A 23,601-nucleotide genomic window follows, 5' to 3' on the forward strand; every position below is an offset into this window, starting at 1 on the left:
TGACCATCATCACTCTTAATCTGATCTTCAAAAATTAGATCCCTCCACCCATTCTTCAGTTTTTTTTATATTTCATCAGCATTTAAAGTTGTGTGTGTGCGGTGGAAAATGTTTTGTATTGTATGTTTCAATCGGACCACACACCACGGGAGTAGGTTTCATTTTAACAAGGGGGGGGGGGGGGGGTACATGTGGCTCTGGGGGTTTTCTTTAGGGACATTTTGTACAATCAAGCATTTAATTTTTTTGCATCCTCTGGATTTTTTGTGGTCGAATTCAAGCCTAGAGTGGAAAGGTCTTTAACGCTTTAAAAAAAATAAAAAAAATTGACCGTTTTGGGCATAATTCATTCCTTTTTGGTGGGAGGGGGGGATCACATTCACATTTGAGCTGACCTGCTTTCAAACATGTGACAAGCTGAGCATGCCATGTTTACTCCTGACAAACAGTTGCCAGTAGGTGGCGCTGTGTAGCAGCATGCAGAGGTTCAGGACTGCCTGCCTGTCTTCAGTGCAATGAGGGACTGTTTTCTCTCACAGGGAAGGGGGGCTGAAATCATTCTGTGTTGGCCTGGCAGCTAGGTCTCATGTAAACCACGTGAAAGCCAGTCATAACTTCCCGTTTTCACAAACAAGCATAAAATAAACCGAGACAACACGCACGCACGCACACACACACGCACACTTCTGCTGACCCAAACCAGGCCTAAACGAGTGCTGCCGGCCTCTCATGTGGTCTCAGTGTGACGCTGCCTCTCTGACTCCCCTCACAGCTGCTCACCATCCAGCGCCTGATGAAAGGCCGTCTGTCTGTCAGTCAACACGGGACAAAGAGAGGCCGTGCCACATGTGTAATTAGCTTTGCTTTACGAAGATTATAGATCGTCATGAGGAGACGAACGACTCAGTGTAATTTGTTAACCCAGAATAGGAGAGTTGACGGAGAGAAACCACAGAATGTAGGATAGCAGCCATCCCTGAAAGGATTAGATGCAAAACATATTTAATTTCAATATTCTTTCAGTCATTCATTCATTGCAACATGTTTGATTGGTTTGTACATGATTATTTGAAGGCTGCATACATTTGGCGAGGTTGTAATTGAACAGTCCCTTGAAACTCCTAGAGTGTGTTCTGCATGCTGTTCATGGCTCCACGGAAACAAATCATTCACACCTCAAATCAAAGAGGAAGCACAAAGAGAATTTCATTCTTGTTTCACAAACCCTTCTTTTGAGATATTTACAGACATTGATCACAAATGCATTTGCTGAAATAATAAACAATCATCTTTGTGAAATGAATTAAAATATAAAACAGACATTTTACTTTTCTTCATTAAGGCTTGCACATTAAAACATATTGAAACAAAAAGAACCAATAATAAAATAGCTTATCAAATGCATAGCATTTTTTTTCTTAGACACACACTGCACTTGTGGTGCAATAAGAACAGAATAAAACACATCTCTACATTTGGGATAAACAAGCGTCGTACCAGAACTGGCTGTGTCTTTACTGTTAATTAGCTTTTGCCAAACCCTGCAAAGCAGAAAAGAGAAACATTCACTCAGTGAAAAGCACCTTCTTAATGTAGCATGTAGATTGAATTTCATTGCATACAAATATTGACTTTTATGGGATGATTTTGTGAGTGCATAGACAATTATTTCCACATGGTGGATATTTTGTATGCAAAGGAAACTCTTGAAATCATCGAAATGTCAAAATAGGAGCAAAAGCAGAATTATACAGACTTCAACCTGGGCGAGACAATGATGGAAGGTGGGAAATAAAAACTCCTTTAAATCAACAGCCAGCTGCAATTTCCATACAACAATAAGAAAACATGACGTTCTTCCAGTCTGAAGTTTCACATCCAACTTCCAATAAAAAATCCCGTCTGGAAGGGAGGGGGTTTCCATTTGAAAAGTCACGAAGCCTTCCAAAGAGAAAAGTACTAAAAGATTTAGTGACTTATGTTTCAAACTGGTCAAATGATAGAATATTACAGTCTAAACTAATTATGTGGGCAGACCGATAGCTTCACATCAACATTTTAATTGAAAGCCTTCCTGTCCTTGTTTAAAGCTGGTATGGTGGGCACATTGTGTTTTTTATTCACTAGTTGTTGAAATGTAATTTGGAAGCGAACATATTTAAGGTGCAGTAACCAACAAAACGTGTCATTTTTGAAAGTCTAACTGATTGAGATGATCACTGTACTGAAGAAAGAAACAGCCATTGGTCTCTTTTCACTTTCCCCGCGGCCGCTCCTCCACTACTTCCTGGACTGGCAGTGTCTCTTCCTGCCAGGTGTTCTGGGAAATGGAGTCTCCTTGTGACCTCAGGCTGCTCTGGAAGAACAGAGCCGTCTCATTGGCCTCTTCCTGGACGGGGCTCCCGAAGGAATTGCCCTGCCCGTCGCTGCCCAGAGACGTCTGGCTGACATACACCACGATGACCTCCCCGCTGAAGTTCATCACCTGACCGCTGGAGATGAAGGTGGTGTTGTTGTTCCCAGACACCTGACCTGTAGGGGAAATGTGGGAGGGAGGGAGAAATATTAGAGATTGTGAGAAGTAGAAAATAGACGTAAACGAGAGGTAAAAGAGGGAGACACTTTTGATGGAAAGTAGAAATAGTCACTGTGCCATCACCCATTGGTTTAGGGACTATTGTTTTGTAACCTAGACTTTGTCATTTTGTATTTAACCAGACTTGAAAAAAGGGGTTGAGAGTACAAACATGTCAGGAAAATGTGTACTAGTAATTTTTTCATAGACTTCTATAAAATCAACAACTTGAAACAATGCAGGTTTAGAGCATTATCGCCCTTTTCAGATCAGGAGGTTTTCTTTCTGCCATACACACTTTAAAAGGAAAAGCAGTAGGCTAGTGTATCGACCACATGACCTGGTGTCTTGGTTTCATGAAAAATAAACATTTCCCAATCTCACTGATATAGAAAATGACGACTGTAGTGACATCTTATTGGGAAATGTGTGGAAATATGTATATATATATATATATATGGTACAGTTGTGTAAGACACTGCTTTCCAGTACCCCCGCTCACACACACAAACGTAGGCAGATAGAGCTTCCCCTATTCACGTTGTCTGTCAAGAAGGGACTCCATCTTGGCTAACCTTAGATGACAAATGGACAGTGGGTGTAATGACCATGCAGGATGACCACAGCTACTTAGACCGCCATATCACATTCTTTCGGCCTTATTCGAGTCCAGCACTTTTTAGCGTGAGAAACCCAAGACCTCTGAAAACAAGTCATTTGTCAAGGTTTCTGGTTTTACAGACGAGGCTGAATACATTCAAAAATGTGCTGTTCAACTCTGTCCAACCCTTATTTCGGTCCAAAACTGTGGCGGATTTCTCCAGAAATAACTTTCCATGATTTATCTCCACTTTAAACCTACAATGTGATATTTGCCACACAATTATTGTACAAACTTGATATTCTGATGTCTTTGGACTGTGCAAAAACGGATTCCAGCCAAACCAGGTGAATTAGGAAATACATGTCTGTATTGTTTTGTAAGCCATCTTTCATCACCTTAAGCCTCTGGTTCCTATTTGATCAGCCTCCTGTCTGAGTTTACAAGCCGACCCTCTGTGACTCACACCTCGTGCTTCGTGCACACACACTTACAAACAATCACAGTTAATGTAAGCAAACAGCCTTTGGTAGACACACCTAAACACACCATAAAGCACATATAGGCCTTTAAAGTTGCAAAGACAGACATAAACAAACACACACTCGGAAAGTGTGTCTCTCTCCGTGTTCCCAATCTGACAGCCTTTCCTGAAATACCAGTCTGAGAGATCTAGCTTGAAGATATGTTTCACCACAACTTGGAAAACGAAGCTCTAAAGAATCTGCTTGGTTCTTCTGTGTATGCTTTCTTAATAGCAAGCTGATTTGTCTGGATGCCCAGCAAATGTAACAATACAGTCTACTAAGGACTTGAGTTGAACCCCCCTCTTGTTCAATCTTAACCACAATTGTGTACAGTTCTTCCCAACATCTCGACCATTTAGCATGGACAACTGCCAGTGCTCAACTGGATGCTAAATGCTCAACCAGTCAAATATATATCTGGGTCATTACTACTACTGAGGTGTCCTTCAACAATGACCCCTACACATGCAAGTCAAATAGGAATAGTCCGGTAAAAGTCCATTTAATTACCAGGTATTACTGCATGATGGGAAATGGTGTTGATGTCAGGCCAGCTGGAGTGTAATTAAAGGATCTTGACATCAGTGAGAGTAAAAAAACTCTTCAAATGTTTGTGTGTGTTTTGTTGAGTGGGCACTGTTATAAAAGTATTACTCAAGCTTCGCACATCTTGCTTCAATTAAAGCTGCGGTCACTTTGCGCAACCCAATGGAACTCTGGGTAAACAGGAGCTTTGTAGATGGCATAGTTCACGAACACGCGCACACACACACACGCACACACACACACACACACACACACACACACACACACACACGCACACACAGCCGTTCTGGTGGTTCACTAGCTCATCAAACACTCACATATCTTAGTCCTGCTTCTTGTGTGGTCCCCCAAAAGTTGAGGTCCGACCGTCAAAACTGGCTTTAATAAAACATATTTCTTGGAAACAATCACATAAACGTCTCGTCTTATGAAACCAATCCTCTGTTATAAGTTGCGTTCAGCTTGGTCACCTAATAATACCCGATCAGTTCTGATAATACTGCTTTTGTACTAACCATAACCCCTCAGTGTTTGAGCCACAATCCGTTTCCCGGAGATGTTTCTCCTTGGCAGTGTCTACAGGTTTCTGTGAGAACAATACAAGCTCAACAATGGGGCTGTAAAACTTTCCATTTAAACCAACATGAAATTCACTTTGTTGTTGTTGGTCAGTCGTCCCACCCTCTCTGCGGACAGAGAGCGCTGCTATGAAGTCAATTAAATCCTGAATGGGTATGATCCTGTGGCAAGACCGTGGTGAGTGCCTGCATCAACAAGACCAACGTTGCTTGAATAATGGGGTGGTCGTAGGAGGAAATACCCAGGATATATGTAGCTCCTTAGGGTCTTTGTCCCCCAAAAAGAGGCTAACAACAGTTTGTTTGACTTTTAGGGGATAAACACACAGTTGTATAACAGCCCATTGGCGCCATGGGTAAAAAGGAGGGAGGTTCCATAAAAAAGGAAAAAAACTAAAACATTAAATGTTGGTGATGATCAAAGTGAAAATAATGACTGATGACTTAATCTCTATTATGAAACTGACTTTCAAAGTCAAGCTTCTTCAATAATAAAGTCAGACTATCTTTTGAATGTAGAAAAGAAAGTACACCAATAATGTGACTTTTTGACTACAATACAATATTAAGTTCAAGCATGCTTTATTAAAATAGCAATAGATAGCAAGACTAGTATTATTTAAGGGTAAAGAGTGATCATTATTTTATTAACATTATAGATAATTATCTCATAGTGTTTCACCTTTAGTATTTTTATTTTCGTAGTCCCTATTAGTTTGTCAGCTTCTGTCAGAAAAGGGTTTCTGTGGAGGCCTTTCTGATGCAGGAGGAGACTAACCTCTTTGAGCTTTACATTCACACCCACCTGAGGTAGGAGTTGGGTCAGCCAGCTGACTGTGGAGGCTCTCAGGTGAGCACTCCAGCTCCGACCCCCCCGAGGAGAGCTTGTTTCCCCTGCTGACCCCCCATTGCTCCGGGCTGGAGGTCTCAGGGTCCAGGTAGAGATCTCCAACAGAGGAGGAAGTCAGCAATGGGCTGACCGAAGTGTCTGTTAAACTGGAGTCTGTACTTTTCAGTCTGTATAAGTCCTCCTGTTTGACCAGCAATCTGTCAGTGAGGTGAGGTTTGAACTCTGGCCTCACCTGAGCCTGAGACAACGGCAGGCAGAGCTCAGGTGTGGAGGGAGAGACATCAGAGGAGGTGCGGAGGGGTGGAGGAGAAAGAGAGACAAGAGATGCAACACCAGGGGACAACACAATCTTTTCTTGATTCGCATCCCCACTTTTCTCCTCTCTCCCGCTCTCCCAGTCTCCGTCCAGCCCTCCACAGGAGCAGGTTCCTGGGGTCCCGGGGTTCACCGCCTGACTGCAGTCCTCGTTCTCCCCGACTTCCAATGGCTCGCTGACGGGAATGACACACACACACAAGCCCGCCAGGAGAGGAGACGCAACCACGATCCCCTCATCTTCTGACACCTCCTCGGGCTCTCCAGACCCTTTGCTCTGGTCCTCCGTCACTGTCTTCTCCTTGGTCCCTTTTCCCTCCGTCATTTCCCCCGTGAAGGGCAGGGAGACCTTGACCTCGGGGACAGAGGTGGGGAAGGGGCACTGGAGTTCATTGGCGGGGCTGTGGGGCACTTGGCAGACGAGTTTAGTCATCTCACATGGAGTAGATTTGTGGCCTCCTCCTGCTACACTGTGGTAAAGAGGGGCCAAGGTCTCCTAGAACAACAGAAACAAACAAAGGTAAACAACTGCTTTTCTGTGCATGAACAGTGAAAACATATGTGATTCTCCAAACCCTACACCATTAAGGAATAGACACAATATATGTCTTTGATCCGAATTGTCTCATTTGATCATATATTCCATTCGTAATCTAATAAGTAGGTGGGATGACTTTCAAAAACGGCCAATTTCCATAGTCTTTAAACTGAAATCCAACTTTACCTGTTGAATCCTAGTCCTCTTCAGATTCTGGACACATGATCGCAGGTTTACTAGAAAGAAAAAGAAACAGAATAATGTAAATTGAAATAGAACTGAATAGAATAAAACATGTTCAGAGAAGAACGGTATAATGAATGGCTGTGACGTACCTGAGAGTAACTTCAGTTTGTCCTTGTAGCAGAAGAGGAGCAGGACGAGGAGACACAGCACCGTGATGACTGACAGAACAGAAACGATAACCCAGGAGGGGGCTGCACCGGCAAAAAGAGGAGGGCAGAGCTTGTCTTTATACTATACATTTACTGTCAATCATACAGAAGACCTGAGAAAAATCGATTTTCTAAGTCTGATTTCAAAAGATTTGCAGATAATTGTAGAATTGTTTCATCAATGAATGAAACAGCTTTCCTCCAGTTATGAACTTGACAGTAGTGTTACTTAACCCGCTAACACACAGTATAATGTACCTTAAATTAAGTGGGAATGGAAAGAAAGAAAATATAACTGCTTTTAATTTTAGAATATGGGGTAGTGGTGCAGTTCAGCCTCTTGTGGCCAAAATAAGTATTACAACAGCTTAGACATATTTAATCATTTGCCCCTCTGGCGTCAGTAAGTAAATTAAGCAAAACAAATACAATAAACAAGACATGTGTTCTGCTTGTAATTGTCTCTGCATGTTGACAGTCAGCAGTGAATGTGTCCATGTCTTACCAGAGACAGGGTGCCCACACACTGCATCTGCCTGGGCGCTGCCGGGCTGCATCTCACTCCTGCCCTCCGCATTACAACTGGAAGAGAAATCACAAAAAGAGAGTTACAACTTGACAGACACTGGTTCTATTCTATTCCCTCTACATGTTACACGCCAACCTGCCAGCCTTTACGGTAGTATCTGCAATGACGTAGGAGAGAAAGAGAAACAGATGGAGAGAATAACAACATCTTCTCTCTATCCTTCGTCATCGTCATCATTAAGAATCCGGCTGGCAGTGGAGGCTGGTGGTTGGTCAGGGGTTTCAGGGGAAGTGGTGTGAGTGTTACTCATAACAGCTGGCTGCTGGTGAGGCGGAAAACAGCCACCTAATTGCATTCTCCCTTCACAACCCTAAAGTATGTGAGGCTAAAAAGTGCCCAGCACCTCAAGGAAGTCCTTCAAGACGGTTGGAAAGCTGTCATCAAGGCAACATGTGGGACTGATTTGAAGAATCTAAAATATATCATATTCTGGATTTTTTACCACCTTTTTTGTTTACTAGATAATTCCATATGTGTTCTTTTATAGTTTTGAAGTATTCAGTATCGATCTACAATGTAGAAAATAGTTCAAATAAATAAAAACCTTGAATGAGAAGGTGTGTCCAAACTGTTGACTGGTACTGTATACACTTACCTAGTCCATTGTTTGCATTGTTCGGCTCTGTTGTCAGCAGAGAAGAAGCCTTTCTGACACGGAACACACGTCTTCATCTCATCAGAAGACTCTGGAAATAATGGCAGACGTTTCAGTAAATCGCTAAGTGACATTGCTGTAATTGTTTGAGGTGTGTGTTGTGTCCGTGTGTCTCACCGAGGTCCACCTCCAGTCCATACCCAGCGCCACAGGTGGGTATCTTCTCGCAGAACTCACAGTTGATGGGACTGCACTGGAGGCTGGAGCGGCAGCTGCACGGCTCTTCCGCCATCGAGTTCTCAAGCCGCTTCTTGAAACCCTTATCTGGTGTTCAAAAGAAGAGCGTATTTTAGTACAAAGATATGTCTAAATCGTTCATCTTAACTTTGGTTGATACCTAATGAAAGGTGTTGCAATAGCATCTTAGTAACGATGCATTGTTGTACTGGTCACATAGTATTTATATTACAGTTTGCACAATCATCATCAGTTTGGTCTATACAGTGATCCATCTTTTTAGTTTATTCCAGTATAATTACACAAAACTCCCTCCCAAAAAACAACAGAAGCCCCCGGCCAAACACAATTAAATAAAAAAGAATATGTTTGACAAAAATAATCAAATCTCAAATCTTTGAGACTGCAGGTACTGACGTTCGTCGCAGAACTTCTGCTGAAGACAGTGGTTCTCATCGGTCCATCCGGGCTGGTATTCACCGCTGTTACATGTTCTACATATAGTGCTGTCGGAATCAGTGCAGTCGGAAAACACGTGGAAGCCTAAAAAAAGTGAGCAAGAGAGAGACAGAGCGAAGAAGAAAACGGATGGAGTTAACAAACCGTACATAACCACGATGGAAGGAGGAAACCTAGTCCTTTTCCTTTTTTTAAATAACTTGGTACATCTAGGCAGGGGTGTCAAACTCAATTTCATTGCGGGCCACATTCGCATTATGGTTGCACTCAAAGGGCCGGTTGTGACTTTAAGACTATATACAAATACATATATAAATATTTAACATATTTAAAATAATTTATTATATTACATTATTGCTCTGCATTGGATTATTATCGGATAGGGTAATACCTTCATAATTAACTACGTCTGAAAGCAGAAGTCTAGGGCAAATAATTGCAGGTCTCTTCAGTGAGAATGTCACAAAATGATTTAAAAAGAAAAGCCACATTCTGGAAAAAAAGTCAAAATCAAAAAATAAAAGTGACATTTTGAAAAAAAAGTGACATTTAAAAAAAGAAAAGTCAAATTCTGAGAGAAAAGTCAAATTTCAGATGCATTGTGGGACATGTAGTTTATGGGCAACGTGTCTCTGTAAAGTAGCATGTAACCATATAATAAAATCATATTTTTTGCAAGCTCTTGTGGGGCCACATAAAATGAAGTCGCGGGCCGGATTTGGCCCCCGGGCCTTGAGTTTGACACCCCTGATGTAGTGGGTCAAATGTCAACATAAATTGAGAGTGTGTGTGTGTGTCAAAACATGTGCACGTCTGAGATATTTTAAGCCAATATGTTCCGTTTTTAAACATCCTTCCTCTTTTTATCCAGGACCTTTGTGAATGGAAATCTATTTTTATTTCATGCTTCTTCCATTGAGTAAACGATATGTGCAATGTACCCTTTCTTCCTCACTTTGATAATAATACATTACATTTATATAGCGCTTTTCCTGGTGCTCAAAGCGCTGATCCATGCGTGTGTGTGTGTGTGTGTGTGTGTGTGTGTGTGTGTGTGTGTGTGTGTGTGTGTGTGTGTGTGTGTGTGTGTGTGTGTGTGTGTGTGTGTGTGTGTGTGTGTGTGTGTGTGTGTGTCATTACCTGGTTGACACTTCTTGCAGCATCTGGAGGAGCCTTTTAAATAATATCTTTCATCTTCACACTGGTTGATAGATTTTGAGGCCCCATTCTAAAAAAGTATCAAGACATAGAGTTAGTTTTGTTATCATGTAAAGAACACAAACAAACATTCATTTCCCTTTACGACACCATTCCTCTTCAGTTCATCTTTCAAATCCACACTTGATATTTTGAGATGGCGGTGAGTAATGAGAGGAGGAGGATGGTTAAAACATTTCCAAGATGTGCCCAGGAATTCTTTCCACCCTCTCAGAAGCACCTGACCACAGCATGCGCACCCTCCAACCCATCAGCCCTGACTCCAGAAAGCCGACATAAGAAGAACCAAATGCATCAACTCAAGTTGGCTCGAATTAATAAACCCTTGGCTGCATCCCAACTATCAATCAACGTGTTTTTGGCACGCTTGGTAAGATTACCCACATGAAATAAGTGTTGAGAATATAAACAAAACTTGAGGCAGCTGCTAATGGTGAGTTCATTTTATTTTAAGTTGTTATAATGCTAAATATCGTGCTATAATTCAACAGTAAGATACAGCATGGAGTCCTTGCTGCATTGGAGATTAAAGTTAACAGTTAAACAGGAACAGGCTCAAACCAAGTTTTATTTATACAGTATAGCACATTTATAAACGATTTTTGGTCGAGCCAAAGTGCTGTAAATATAATAAAAATAGCCTACAGTAGAGACACTTTACAGCAAATACAACAGCACAGATTGTTCAGAATATCAGTATGAGAAATACGACACCCTCTGTCCTTAGACCCTCTGTCCTTAGACCCTCACATCGAACAAGGAAACACTTCCAGAGAAAACCCACAGTTTAAGGGGAACATCCCTCTCCCAGGACGGACAGACGTGCAATAGATTCCGTGTAAATCGAAGAGATAATGCATGTGTCTGTAATAAGAAGATGAATCCACGAAGTTGACACACACACACACACACACACACACACACACACACACACACACACACACACACACACACACACACACACACACACACACACACACACACACACACACACACACACACACACACACACACACACACACACACACACACACACACACACACACACTGCTGAATTACAGAATCTGGCTGTTATGACAGAAGCTCTGCCAAAGCCACAGTGTCTTTATATAAATGTAGAAAAACACGACCTATAGGCCTGACTGCATCCGCTGACATCGGGCTAACCTCAGCGTTCGCTCAATCAGCAATCCTGAGATTTTTTCCCTTGAAATTAAACATTAATTCAGTTATTTATACTAATTAATACTGTGAAGAAAATACTACCGCAGAAGTGTAGATGAGTGAATGTGAAGAATCCTCCTGCTCTCTCAAAAGGTAAAGTTTACTATTGGTATGTATGTACTGTTTATTTTCAATGTTTTAATTATGTGCAAAGCCTTGTTTGCATGATACTGTACCATTTCTTTTTATTATCAATAAAGAATATCTAATCTGACGTGATTTGTTCTAATCTCGTTTAAATGTCTAAATCTTCACCTGCCTTACACTTCAAACATTCCTTTATCTCTGAATTTCAACCTTCCTCAAATATTCACATGGTTTTTTTAATAGAAAATGAATGTGACCTAACTCTAAATGGTCTTTCCCTTGTTATTTACACCACACACCTACATGTTGAACCCTGTTTATTCTCAGTGTCTGTTGGTCAGGCCGCAGGCAGCACAACACGAACACTGGTGAATGTTTAATTACCTCCACTGAGCCTCTCGCACATAAAGAGTCTTTAGAATCAGGCGGAGGGATAATGATGCAGCGCTCAGAGATTGGACCGCAGCCCTAATGAGGAACATGTGCTGCAGCAGACACAAGTGACACGAGGAGGGAAGGTTCCCATGGAGAGAGGCTCATGTCGGTGCAGGAGGATAGGTGGATTAGATAGAAAGGCAAAGATGTGGAGACACACGTGGTGGTCAGTCCGTTCAACTGGGCCAGAGTGCACAGGAAGCCAAAGGAATGCTGGGAATTGTATTTCTGTGACCGCCACATCTAAACATTTGGTCCCAGTTATGCGTTTCAACTCACTAAATATATATATGTACGAGGAAAAGAGCTGATCCACCCTATATGATTGTAGGTTATCATGACGGTCAAGATAGAACATCCAACCTCAAAGCTAACTTTATCTGCCATATGGATTCAAATGTGCACTCCCGTTTAAATGTGAGTCTAACAGAGAAAGACAAGAGGAGGGAAATTGGATGGATATAGAGAACATTAAATGGAAAAAAGGCTATGTCCTGTTGCTTCCCTGATTCTTAGTAAAGCCCTTTTTTAAAACTCTTTTCCTAGCTGTGCTGCTGATGTCCTGATTATCCCTCAGCAGTGTTGTGATCCCCCCACACATTCCTTTGCTGTCAAAGCTCCAGAGAATTTGCATAACGGTTGTTGGTCCGGAGCCAAGAGAAGCACAGCGTGACTTTACATCACCTTTTTCCACGACAAGGTGCTGTAAAAGCTTCATACAGAGCTTTGAACAACGTTTGGACATGTGAATCATTCTTTAAAAGGCATTTCAACAATCCCTTTGAAATGCCACCTGCAGTAATTTATGATATTTTACAATCTCCCAAGATAAACTCCCAAAACTTTAACAATACTGGTTGAGGATTTTGAGAAGGTGTGAATTATTTCACTCTGCATTGCCTTATCTTAAAAACGGTTTGTGATGTTCAGACTACTGAAGCGTTCGGTTAGATGTCAGAGATAATAGTAAAAATAACAAATCCATTCCAGTTTCTCAAAGCCAGAGTTAACGTTCTAAATGTGTTGTCAGTGAAAAACCCAAAGATATTCACTTTCTAAGATTTTAAGATAAAAAACAGCAGGGTGTTTCCATATCTGAGGGGCAAAAAACACAATCATTTTTTGCACGACAAATTATTTAATATTTATAGAAAGATTGGCTTATCACAAAAGAAAAAGTGGGAAATCACCAGAGACATGGACACCTCTAATTCCTCCTCCTGCCTCTTTTTTCAAACACCACAGTATGCTTTATTTATGCATTGAATATCTGTAAAGTTAAATCAAGTTTGGATCTGAAGGCCTGATATTGCTGAAGCCGAGGTAGACTGATCACTAGAGTAATGTGATGGAGCTATGAGGTTAGATCCCATCATTAAGAGAATAATTAACATGCAGACTTGTTGCTGTTGGATGACTGAATCTGAGAAAGATGGTCAGAGTGGCGAAACAAGCCAGCTAATAAAAAGCACAGGAGCCATGTCCGCAGGCGAGTACATTAATCCACCATTATGTGTTGACTTTTTAAGATCTCAACATCTTGAAGTAATTTTATGTTGCTCAATGTCACACAGACCGTTAGAAATGCACTTGGAAAGAAAAGGATGGAGTGGTTGAAAACCAAGAATATGAAGGGGAATTCTTTGGGGATACTGTGAGTCAGTAATGGCAGGAACAAACCAAAGCCAAGGTTTTGCAATGTCACCTTAAAACGTAGATGACAAATACGTCTCAGTCCTTTTCGGCACTGACTATTTTTCCTGGCATTGCCGATACCTAACAAAATGAGACTTGCATTTGACCGTGAAAAACCTCCTTTTTCTGTGCCATATTACCTCTTTAGATCTCACCATGGATACTATGCAATGCCCTCCCTGGGTATTATCTATTGCACAACTTTTTAGTGAAGCAGAGAAGGGAAAAAATGAAGAAAGAGAGTCTGTTCCAGTCAAAGTTATAACGATGCTTGCTTACGGTAACATAGGCAAACAGCCGTGCTCACTGGTGCCCAGCAGTCCCACCACTGCAACCACATCTCATAAACTGCTCCACCTGGACGGAGTTAGCTCCTCGGACTAAACAACATGGACAACAACATGCCCTGCTGGGACATTCACTTTCCTCTCATTTAAACTGTGGATCAGCTGAGACTTTTTGTAGCTCTCATAATACTAAGATATTGTCATAAAAGAAGAAAATCATACTTTGGATCAAGTAAGTGCCTCGAGCCTTGCAATGGTATTTGCCAATGACAGTGAAATAGTTGCTGTAATCAGGGGATCTAGGGGAATAAAAACCTAGGATAATTGTATCTTTATTTGTAGTGACTTCTTTTCTGGATCTCTGTGGACCCTTGTTGGCCTCTGCTTCTCACTTTGGAAGAGCTATTAGGGCTCCTGGTGAGTGGTGAGCCATTTGGCCCGTACCAGTCCCCTCAGGACGCGGGAGAGAATGCTTGGTAAAGGGATAACAGCATCCAGTTGTCAGCGGTGTTTTTGTGGTCAGAACAGGGGAGTAGGACTCCACCAAAACAAAACCGTTTCCAGTCAGTGTCCGTGCGTAAAAGCCAACCTCCATTCCACTCTTTCTTCCAGTTCATACCAATCATCTGATGTGATGACATATTATGGTTTACTCTAACATACCCTATTTTCCATCTATTCGCGAAAATAAACATTATGATGACCAGTTTTAAACTTGACAGCTCCAAAAAGTATGAATAGGAGAACAAAAGTTGCAGCAAAGTAATGATCAACGTGTGACTATTAAATGCAGTTCAAGATTCTTTATTTAGTCATAAAGATAAAGTTATCTGAAAAAGAACTTCTTTGTATTAGCAAAGTGTGTTATTACCTGTGCGTAAAAGGTGACCAGGAGACATGTTATCCAGCCTCGGAGTATCAATAAGTTAAATCTCATCTCTGCAGGTTAGTGAAGACAACTTCTGACGGCAACTTGTTCTTTCTCAGGCAAAATGACGACTCGTAACACGACGATCCGATTCTCGTCCAGGATCCCTCACAGTAAATCACTTAGTGTGCGTAAATGTGGCGGGGTCTCCACGCCGTCTCACAGGGCATTCTTGCGCCTTCATTCCCTTCTAGGCAGCTGCAGTTCCCACCTTACTTCTCCTCTCATCTTCCTTCTGCTTTCACCCACGCTTTGTGGAGTGAGCTGCAAGCAACAGCTTGTAAAAACGGACTGAGGGAACTCCTCCCACGATGTCATATGTGAAGAAAAAAATAAAAGGATTACACCCCCCCCCCCTCCTTTTCCCTCCTGGTCTAAGCACGGATCTCTTCCTCTGAATTAATGAGTGCGTTTGTGACAGTTAGAGTTCATTGTTTTCAGTGATGTAAGAGCATCACGGAACCTTTATACACCTAATGTTCAAACAACCTATGCTGATTTGACATGTGCAGAGGTGGGAGAAGTACTCAGATCTTGTACTCAAGTACAAGTAGAAATACCAGAGTGTAGGAATACTATGTTACAAGAAAAAGTCCTGTTATCAAAATGTTACTCAAGTAAAAGTACAACAGTATAGTATTAGGCATCTAAATATACTTAAAGTACCAAAGTACTCATTTTGCAGATTGGTCATTGGTGTTTTCATTATAATTATTGATGCATAAACATGTGAACAAAGCTGGTAAAAGTGCAGCTAGTTTTAATTATAAAGTAGCAAAATATAGAAATACTCAAGTAAAGTCTCTCAAAATTGTACTTAAGTAGTCATTGAGTAAATGTACTTAGTACTCTCCACCACTGGACATGCGGCACTTTCCATATGCTTTGCTCAACAATGTACCTTATGACCGCACTTCATCGACTAATTCCAATGACACAAACTGGGGGAAAGCATGTAGTCATTTTCATTGATCTCACATCGTGTGCCATTCGTCACAGGAGGCAGTAGCATCAGCAGTTCCTGGAGTGTCTGTCCTGCAATGGAACAACCCTGATCATTTTTAAAGAAGCCATTATTTAAAAGCTTTCTGCCTCCAGGAAACAGCTGTTTTTTTTTTGCTCCCAGGGAAGATGAAAAAAAACAGAATTTGCATGGGAGATTAGACCAAGCCCACCTTGGCAAGTCAATAGAGGGAAGGTTATGGCAGAGTGGAGGATACATGTTCTTTTCAAAGTGACAGTTATGCAAATACCTTGAATGTGGGAAAGGGTTGGTCAGCACGTTAGGAGAAAAGAGGTAAACAAGGTATAAAACAGATGCAAGGACATCTTCATTACTTGAAAAGAGTTATAGAAGTGTACCTAAAAAAGAAAAGAGAGAAGAAGAACTTTGAAAAAAGGAAATATTAAGAGGGTTTTAGGCTGAACCACTGGAGGTAATGGGCTTCATCCTCCCCCTCTTCCTGTAAAAACATGCTGAGAGAAGCTGTTTCGTGGTGGAGCCTCTGCAGCTCGCACAGTAGCAATTAAGAGCCAGGCATCCAAAGTCAGGCCCTACCAACAAAACTCAACAGAAAACACAGAGAAGTCACCGTTCGGCTTCAAACAGGTCACAATGCAGCTTGTTTTATGTATACAAAAACGTATGCATGCTGCTTTACAAGCATCACACCTCAAATGACCTGAGTCAGTATGGGTTGTGTTGCTAAGCATCACCTACAAGTCAAAGTTCACGAAGGAGGCCTGAACCAGACGGCTCATATACACAAAAATGCACAAAAACACACGCCATGGTTTCCATTGAAGTAACAAACACTCGTTGCAGAGAAGAAAGCAGCCGCAGCCTGTTTTGGTGCCATGATTTTGGGAGGAAGCTTCAAGAGGTTCAGCATGGGCTCCCTGAAAAGCACAAAAGGCAGAAAAACATGCGTATCGCCCTCACACACACAGAACTGAACGGACTAAAACGTTATGCTTAGCCACCGTGTTCCGGCGGGTTTTGGGCTGGATGTGTTGCTTTGGAAACAGATGTGATCCATGAGTCACCAATGTGAGTAAGAGGTGCCTCCCGACGCCATTTCTGCAGCGCCAAAAATGCCACGAGAAATGTCATGAAAACACACACATTGCATATTGAGAAAAACACGCTCACACCCAGATGTGCAAACACATATTTGAATGGCGAAAGAAGCCATGCAAGGGTCTTGGCAGAAAAGTTGTTTTGACACACAAAGAACAAAACCATTCACTAGGAATGCAAATCGCATATCAGGCATCTGTCTGACACACATATCTACAGATAGGAACACACAGGCACACCCACACACACGCATATATATAGACACACACTGCTGCCATGCCCTCCCGTTCCATCTGGCCGTGAATCAATTATTTGTCCACCTGCCATGTTATCAGTGATCAGGGTTGAATATTAGCCTGAATATGCAAATCATGTCTTTATCAAGAAGTGTTTGTTCACTCTCGTTTTGTTCAACCACTACATAAGTGCAGCTCTTAAAGATTGACTGTGCTTTGATAGCTCCGTTTAATTCCTTCGAGGTGAAACAATAGTCCTCTTTTAAGGCCAAAGTTAACCTCATTGTTTAAAGTACAGATAGCATGGATAGAAAGTGCAATCTTGCCGGCAGATCTGAGCTTTTACTTCTGTTCTCATATCTGTAGTAAGTAGTTGGGAATGTCCCCTTAAGATGGACTTTGGTTTGTTGTACTAAGCAGACAATAGAGCACATCAAAGGGTTGGCTGAGAGGGGCCAGGACAGACGGAGTGCGTGTTTGTCTGTGGAGTGACTTCTTTTACAGCCTTCACCACCTGCCGACACTTTGAGCCGTAATCAGAACTTGAAAACAGTGTGCAGACATTCAATGAGGCCTCCAGAAGTATATTTAAGTACACAACTCATGTCCATCTTTTATTAAACCATGACACCGATTTCAAATATACATAATGAGTACCATACTCTGTAGTTCAGTGTATGATAGTTATTTACCGTTTCTCGTAGAGCATATTGAAAAAGAACAACAACAAAAAATAGAACCAAATACCCACTTCAGAAAAGAAAAAAAATACAATTATCGGAGACACTGCGACACAGACGAGATGCAACGGACTGAGGGAACAACAAGGTCAGTGTTCTCTTAACTTCACATTGCCAAAACGGATCAAATAAATCCAACAACAGTAGTGATAATGTTCATTATGTATAAGACTCTGAATTAAAACAAATATATATATAGTGTATATAATCAAGAACAAGTGAAGTGCAAATTTCTTTGGAAGTTGGAATAAGGTTTTTTTCATTAAGACATAAATAAGTTATAAAACAGAACCTGTCAAAACAAAAAAACAGTCAGACTGATGAAATAAAGGCAAGACATAAGATGTATAGCTTCAAGTATGCAATACTTCAGAGTAGTACAGATACACTGTACAAGGCAGAGCCGTTTTGTTGTCAATTAGAATCATTATTCTACAACAAATGCAAGTCAGTGCATCTATCGCACAACTGCCGTTTGAAATTCTAGATTAAATCCAGCAGGCGGTGCTCAGAGTTTCTCAGAGATGAGTGAAGCTCTTCTGATACAGGAAGTACTGCACTGAAATCAACTTAAATTCATACTTTCAAGTCCAGAAACGTCCAGGAAACCTTCACTTTGGGGGGTGCATCCCAATCCCTACACTGTTCTTCAGTCCATCTCCTCTTTCTGAAATGACAATGTTGACAGCACTAATTCATAAAAGCAAATCCCTCGTCCTGGACGATGCCATCGCCATGATTAAGTAGAACAATATGAGCAGAGGGAAAAACGTTCACTGCAAAAAAAACATTGATTTTCAGCTTTAAGTATTTCTGCACTGATTTTAAACCAACACAACTTTCAGCAAATCTTCCTTTCTTGAGATTGAAAAACAATACATGTCTACTTTAAGCTGAACCAATGCTTTTTCCAGTAGAATGAAAAGCTCCCGAAGCCAGCAGGGGGTCGTCAGGGTGGAGATCACTTCTTCCTCTGGAAGACGTTGGCCAGCATGGCTCCAGACGTGGTCAGCTGACCCATCTTGCTCAGGAACTTGGTCTTGGCATCCTCGCCCACCAAACTGGAGGCAATGGACATTGAGCTGTGAGATAAAAAAACATGGTGTAAAGGATCTGATGAAGCAAGGTTACCTGGACTGGAAAACAGAAATAAAAGCATAACAGAAACAACAAGACAATCCTCCTATCTGTTGACGAGCTTCAGTCGGCCTTTACTCTACTTCTTTAGAGGGAAAAGCTGTTCGCTAATACGGCCCCTCCTGATTTTTACAGTCTAACGGCTCCACAAGTTCCTCTTTTTAGTTAGCTGGTATTCACAGTGATGCAGTGGAACGGCTAAATAACAAGCATTGCTCAACAGACGGATAATCAGAGGTTACAGGTGTTGACAGATTAACACCATCACTTAGACAAAGGACAAAACTGTTTGTCTGGATCATATTTTGTGGCCTTAACTTTCCTGTGTGTATCACTTTATCCGTTTGAATAATCTTGGCAATTTATTTTTGAAGAAAGGTCCATGAACAAGTGAAATGCATTTTTAACATCTAAACTGAATTTATTTAATTAAAATGTATGATATCTTGAACATTTTCTACTATGTTTTTAATTCTTTTTAACAAACTATACTATGACTTTTTTTTCTACAAATATACATTTTTTGTATGCATGAAAGTGTTCAACATGAATTTAAGGAGTTGATAACATTATGGACATACTATACTGTGATTTAGTTTGCATTGTGCAAGTAAACAAGCTACAAAGAATTACACCTCTGCTATGCGAGTGCTTTGGAATATTTCACCCCAGGGTGAAAGCGACGATCGCACCGGGGCAAATAAGGTCCACAGTCCTCAAAAGATCCAGATCATTTATTGTATTAAACGTCAAAGACAGAGTTGTCTGACCAAAATGAAAGAGAACACAATTTTCTCGGCACAAACACAGAGAATTTAACCTCAGAGTTTAACCGAGGGTTTTTGGGGGAAACGAACCCAAAACACAGAGAGCGTGCACCGGGAGAAGCAGACACACAGCCACTTCTGACATCCATATATGAACGCTTTTTAATGAGCCCGAACACATGTTAACAAGATGTTTTAAAGGACACCCACAGTATGGCTGCGGTCCAAAGGCTTTCCAAACAACATTTTCTGCTCTCTCTGTGAAGATACCCGCATAATGAGTGTGGTCCAACACTCTCACATGTTCTCCTCTCCCCGGGGTATTAACCCACACAGAATGGGCCCAGTCCCAACACTGTTAGGTGACTCCTCTCCTCACAGTAGGAATACTTCTCACTTTTCCTCATTGTTCCTAACTGCCACTTAAAGTCATCACTTGAAGCGGTCACTGCGTCTCATGCAATGAAACACAGTATTGAAAACGTGCTTAAGGAGATGTGATGGTGTGAATAGGACGTTGCTTTTTCTCACCCTTGTGCGTCGGCCATTCCTCGGTTTTCAATCTTGATTTCACACTCTTTGATCATGGAACTCAGAATACCCTGTTGAGGATACACAAAGAGACGACATGTATTAAGGAGTCAGACTGAATCTTATGGAAACACTGAGAGGCAAATTGTTTATTTCCAGTGTTTATGATCTAAGAACGGATGGTTTTATACAGATCATTTTGCCATGTCCCTAAATAGATGGAAACAAAACGATTTTATAGGTGATTTATTTTTAGAAGAATTTTTCCTAAATGGTTGTTATAGTAAATCATTTCTGCCTCAAGAGGATGAAGAGCACAACTAGCCCACTAAATTCATGTTTTCTCTTAGGTGAGTTTTAAACCATCCATAAATTCTACACACAAGATACATATCGGTTAATGACATTAAAACCAACCACTACTTGCGTCTCAGGGCTTCCGTAGAATCTTGATATTTCATAATATGTCAATACAAAACACGTGTTAACTACTGAAGTGGTAAAAGACGAGGGGTGTAATTATATCCAAACATGGCAAAAATAAAAACATCTTTATCTATTTGTACATGCATGAAAGTTGCGGTTGGAAAAATAATTCCTGTCTCGGAATCTGGTATGCAGACTGCGCGGACGTGTTCAGTGGAAAACAATCAGCTGATCATTAGTCACCTTGGGAAAATGCTCACATGAAATAGATCGCATGAGATTCCGAGACACAAATAAAAAATGGCAGAGGTGTGTGTATGAGTGTGTGAGAAAGGAGTGAAGAAAGGAGTGAAGAAGGAGACAGTCTGGCCTATCAGTGTGTGAGGATGCAGACGGGACACTAAAACATGTGTGCATTGTGAGTGTGTGAGTGTGTATCAACCCCTCCCCTGTGCGAGGGTCTCCTGACCTCGTGCTCAGGTGAGAGTTGTTCCATGTCAGTCCGGAGACACCTGAGGCCCGGCAGGAAGTGGTTGAGCATCACCTCCTCAGAAATAACTGCACAGGAAGTTAAGGACTGAAATGAAATAACCAGTGGATCCAAAGCACCGTGCATCTCCGTGGATAAGAGAGCAACACAACCTATTTAACTGAACCTACTGCAACTAAACATATATTTTAAATAGAGACCACCTTGCAATCATTGTCAAATCGGACCAGGGGTGTAAAGTGGTTGCTCAGACCACACCCATCTTCAAATTCAACCCTTATTTTGATCACAACTACACATATCGTGATTAAGATAAGATAGTTCTTTATTGATCCCAATTTGGGAAATGTTTGTGTTGCAGCAGCATAAAAGACATGGCATTGTACAATACAAATTACAAGACAAGAAGGTAGAAAATATACATGTTGAATTTACAAATGAACAATGACAAGATTTATTACATGGCTTAGTTGAATACACGATTCTGATTGGTCAATTCAGAACACGTGACACGTTGTTAATACCGAACAGACAGACCGCTGTCAAGGACTTATTGACCGTTGTTAAGGACGCTCACATCTTCAGAAAGAAGTCCGATCGATTTAACTGTATACAGTTGGGCCGAAAAGCAAACTTCATGCCGATCTAGATCCCTCCGCTTCGCGTCGGGCTCCTGATCAGCCTGTCGGTGTTCTTTTCCCCATAATGACCGCGTCGCAGCACATTATCCCTTACATAAAGCAAGGTATTATATATACATAAGTATGTGACGGATGGAATATTAAATATTAAACTGAATATATAAATGTACACTACTATGAGAAACTATGGAGTGCATCCAACACGGTTTCTATCGCTGTGACTAAGTCGTAGGCAGATGGAAATACCTAGCGGTGTATGCAAGATCACTTTTGTGGTAGGCCCCGCTGCAGAAGGTGTTTCAAGAACTGTATTTTGCAATGATGAGACACAAAGAATATGAAATCAATACCAGCTGCACTGTTGCTTGTAACCAGTCAGGGAGGCGGACGGTAACAAAGTTAATGAGGACTGTGATAAATAGTCCAGGTGTGAGTAGAAAACACATTTATATTTTAATTTAGGATTAGATATGTAAAGCCTTATCTTTCCAGACTTTCTTGTTTTTATCACTACATTTATAGACATGGAAACAGTATTTGGGTTAGTGCTTCCAAGAATTACCAGAAGGGAGGAGTTTACTTCAAAATATTAAAGAAATATGTCTCACTAAAAACAAAATAGTTGAGAAAATATTTGTCTTCGAATGTACAAGCCTGCCTAAAATAAGTTTATTGGTATATGGCACCAAATGAAGTTTCCAGCAAAATAGTACTTTGTCCAGGACTGTATGTGTTCTGCCATCTGTCATGGCCAGAGGAGCTGTATGGCAGAGGGAGTGCATACATTCATATTTTTAGATATGGGAATGCACAGTTTCAGAGGTCTTTGCACTGATTACATGAGAAAGGAGTGCAGTGGGAGTGGGAGGTACAGCCTCTGAGGTTAGGGCTATACCTCCTGGACACTACTGCACTGTGAAATCACAGCTTGACAAAGATCCACAGGAATGAACCTCAGAACAGCTCTCCTCCGAGTGTGTGTGTGTGTGTGTGTGTGTGTGTGTGTGTGTGTGTGTGTGTGTGTGTGTGTGTGTGTGTGTGTGTGTGTGTGAGTGAGTGAGGGGTGGGGTTTCTGGAGTAGAGAGGAAAAAAAGACTGAGAAAGCAGGACAGAGACAGAGGTAATGCAAACGTGAGTCTTATCCTGGGAACTGTTCCTAAGAATTGGAGTTGCTGTTCAGTCCGTTCCTCCTCTCACGCTCCTTCTCCCTCTCTCATCCTTTCCTGTGCTTAACCAAGCCTGTAATTACCTCAGCCCCAAAAATGGAGGCAGCTTATTTTCCCTTTCTCCTCCTGCCAAATGACAGGCCAGCTCTGCCAACACACACACTGAACCACACTCTGAATGGAGGGGCCGTGCTGATACGCACCACACAGCTAGAGGCATTCAGGAGCACCTCTAAGCAGTTGCTCCAACGGCCGTCCCACTGACTCACGGCTACGACAGCTAACCCTGAACTCCAGCCGGCCTTGACACAGACTTCTTGTAAATCATTTGGAAATACATACAGTAGTTAGAAAAAAGTGTGTGTGAGCTGAACTCTTGGAACTGCATAGTTTCCCCCTCAAGTGTGACAGGGTTATCAAAAGCAGTATATTTGGGAAAGCAATTATAGGGGACTTTAATTCCTTAAGCACAAAACTCCTGCTTAGCAAATACAGGAAACACGATACAAAATAACATTTAGACCAGTATGAATATCGTACAGAGGAGCATGAACGCCATCCACTCTCGCTATAATGCTTGCTTTACGACAAATGGCATACCGACATAAAACCTATTTTTATCCTCTTAAAACTACTGCAAGCAACAGGCCTATTTGACTTGCATAAAAAGACCGTGAGGGCTTTAAGAGGTTGTATACATCCAAAGAA

At 41.5% G+C, this 23,601-nt stretch overlaps 2 protein-coding genes across 7 annotated transcripts in view; both read right to left on the reverse strand.

Moving 5' to 3' along the window:
* Positions 1-957: 957 nt before the first annotated feature.
* tnfrsf11a (tumor necrosis factor receptor superfamily, member 11a, NFKB activator) lies at positions 958-14,918 on the reverse strand. Its single transcript, XM_034108274.1, has 10 exons — positions 14,623-14,918; positions 9,946-10,033; positions 8,764-8,889; positions 8,287-8,433; positions 8,110-8,200; positions 7,431-7,507; positions 6,866-6,967; positions 6,717-6,766; positions 5,633-6,488; positions 958-2,532 (listed from the first exon to the last, which is right to left on the reverse strand). The coding sequence occupies exons 1-10, from the start codon at positions 14,686-14,688 to the stop codon at positions 2,255-2,257; spliced, it is 1,881 nt and encodes a 626-aa protein (XP_033964165.1). The 5' UTR covers positions 14,689-14,918; the 3' UTR covers positions 958-2,254.
* Positions 14,919-17,578: 2,660 nt separating this feature from the next.
* relch (RAB11 binding and LisH domain, coiled-coil and HEAT repeat containing) overlaps positions 17,579-23,601 on the reverse strand; it is a 35,188-nt gene continuing 29,165 nt past the window's right edge. For all 6 annotated transcript variants that reach the window (XM_034108820.2, XM_034108819.2, XM_034108818.2 and 3 more), the window contains 3 exons: positions 21,066-21,154; positions 20,171-20,241; positions 17,579-18,817 (listed from right to left, as the gene is read on the reverse strand). In XM_034108820.2, the coding sequence (XP_033964711.1) occupies positions 18,697-18,817; positions 20,171-20,241; positions 21,066-21,154 (281 nt within the window). In that variant the 3' untranslated portion in view covers positions 17,579-18,696. The remainder of the gene's footprint in view (positions 18,818-20,170; positions 20,242-21,065; positions 21,155-23,601) is intronic.

Source organism: Pseudochaenichthys georgianus, chromosome 20, assembly GCF_902827115.2.
Source record: "Pseudochaenichthys georgianus chromosome 20, fPseGeo1.2, whole genome shotgun sequence".
NCBI classification, from domain to species: Eukaryota; Metazoa; Chordata; class Actinopteri; order Perciformes; family Channichthyidae; genus Pseudochaenichthys; species Pseudochaenichthys georgianus.

Excerpts from the sequence above, each read along its gene's own strand:
- tnfrsf11a (XM_034108274.1), bottom strand. The coding sequence starts at position 14,688 with ATGAGATTTAACTTATTGATACTCCGAGGCTGGATAACATGTCTCCTG. Across the intron at positions 7,508-8,109 it reads CAATGCAAACAATGGACTAG|TTGTAATGCGGAGGGCAGGA; the intron begins GTAAGTGTATAC and ends TTTCTCTTCCAG. Across the intron at positions 2,533-5,632 it reads TGACCCAACTCCTACCTCAG|GTCAGGTGTCTGGGAACAAC; the intron begins GTGGGTGTGAAT and ends TTTCCCCTACAG.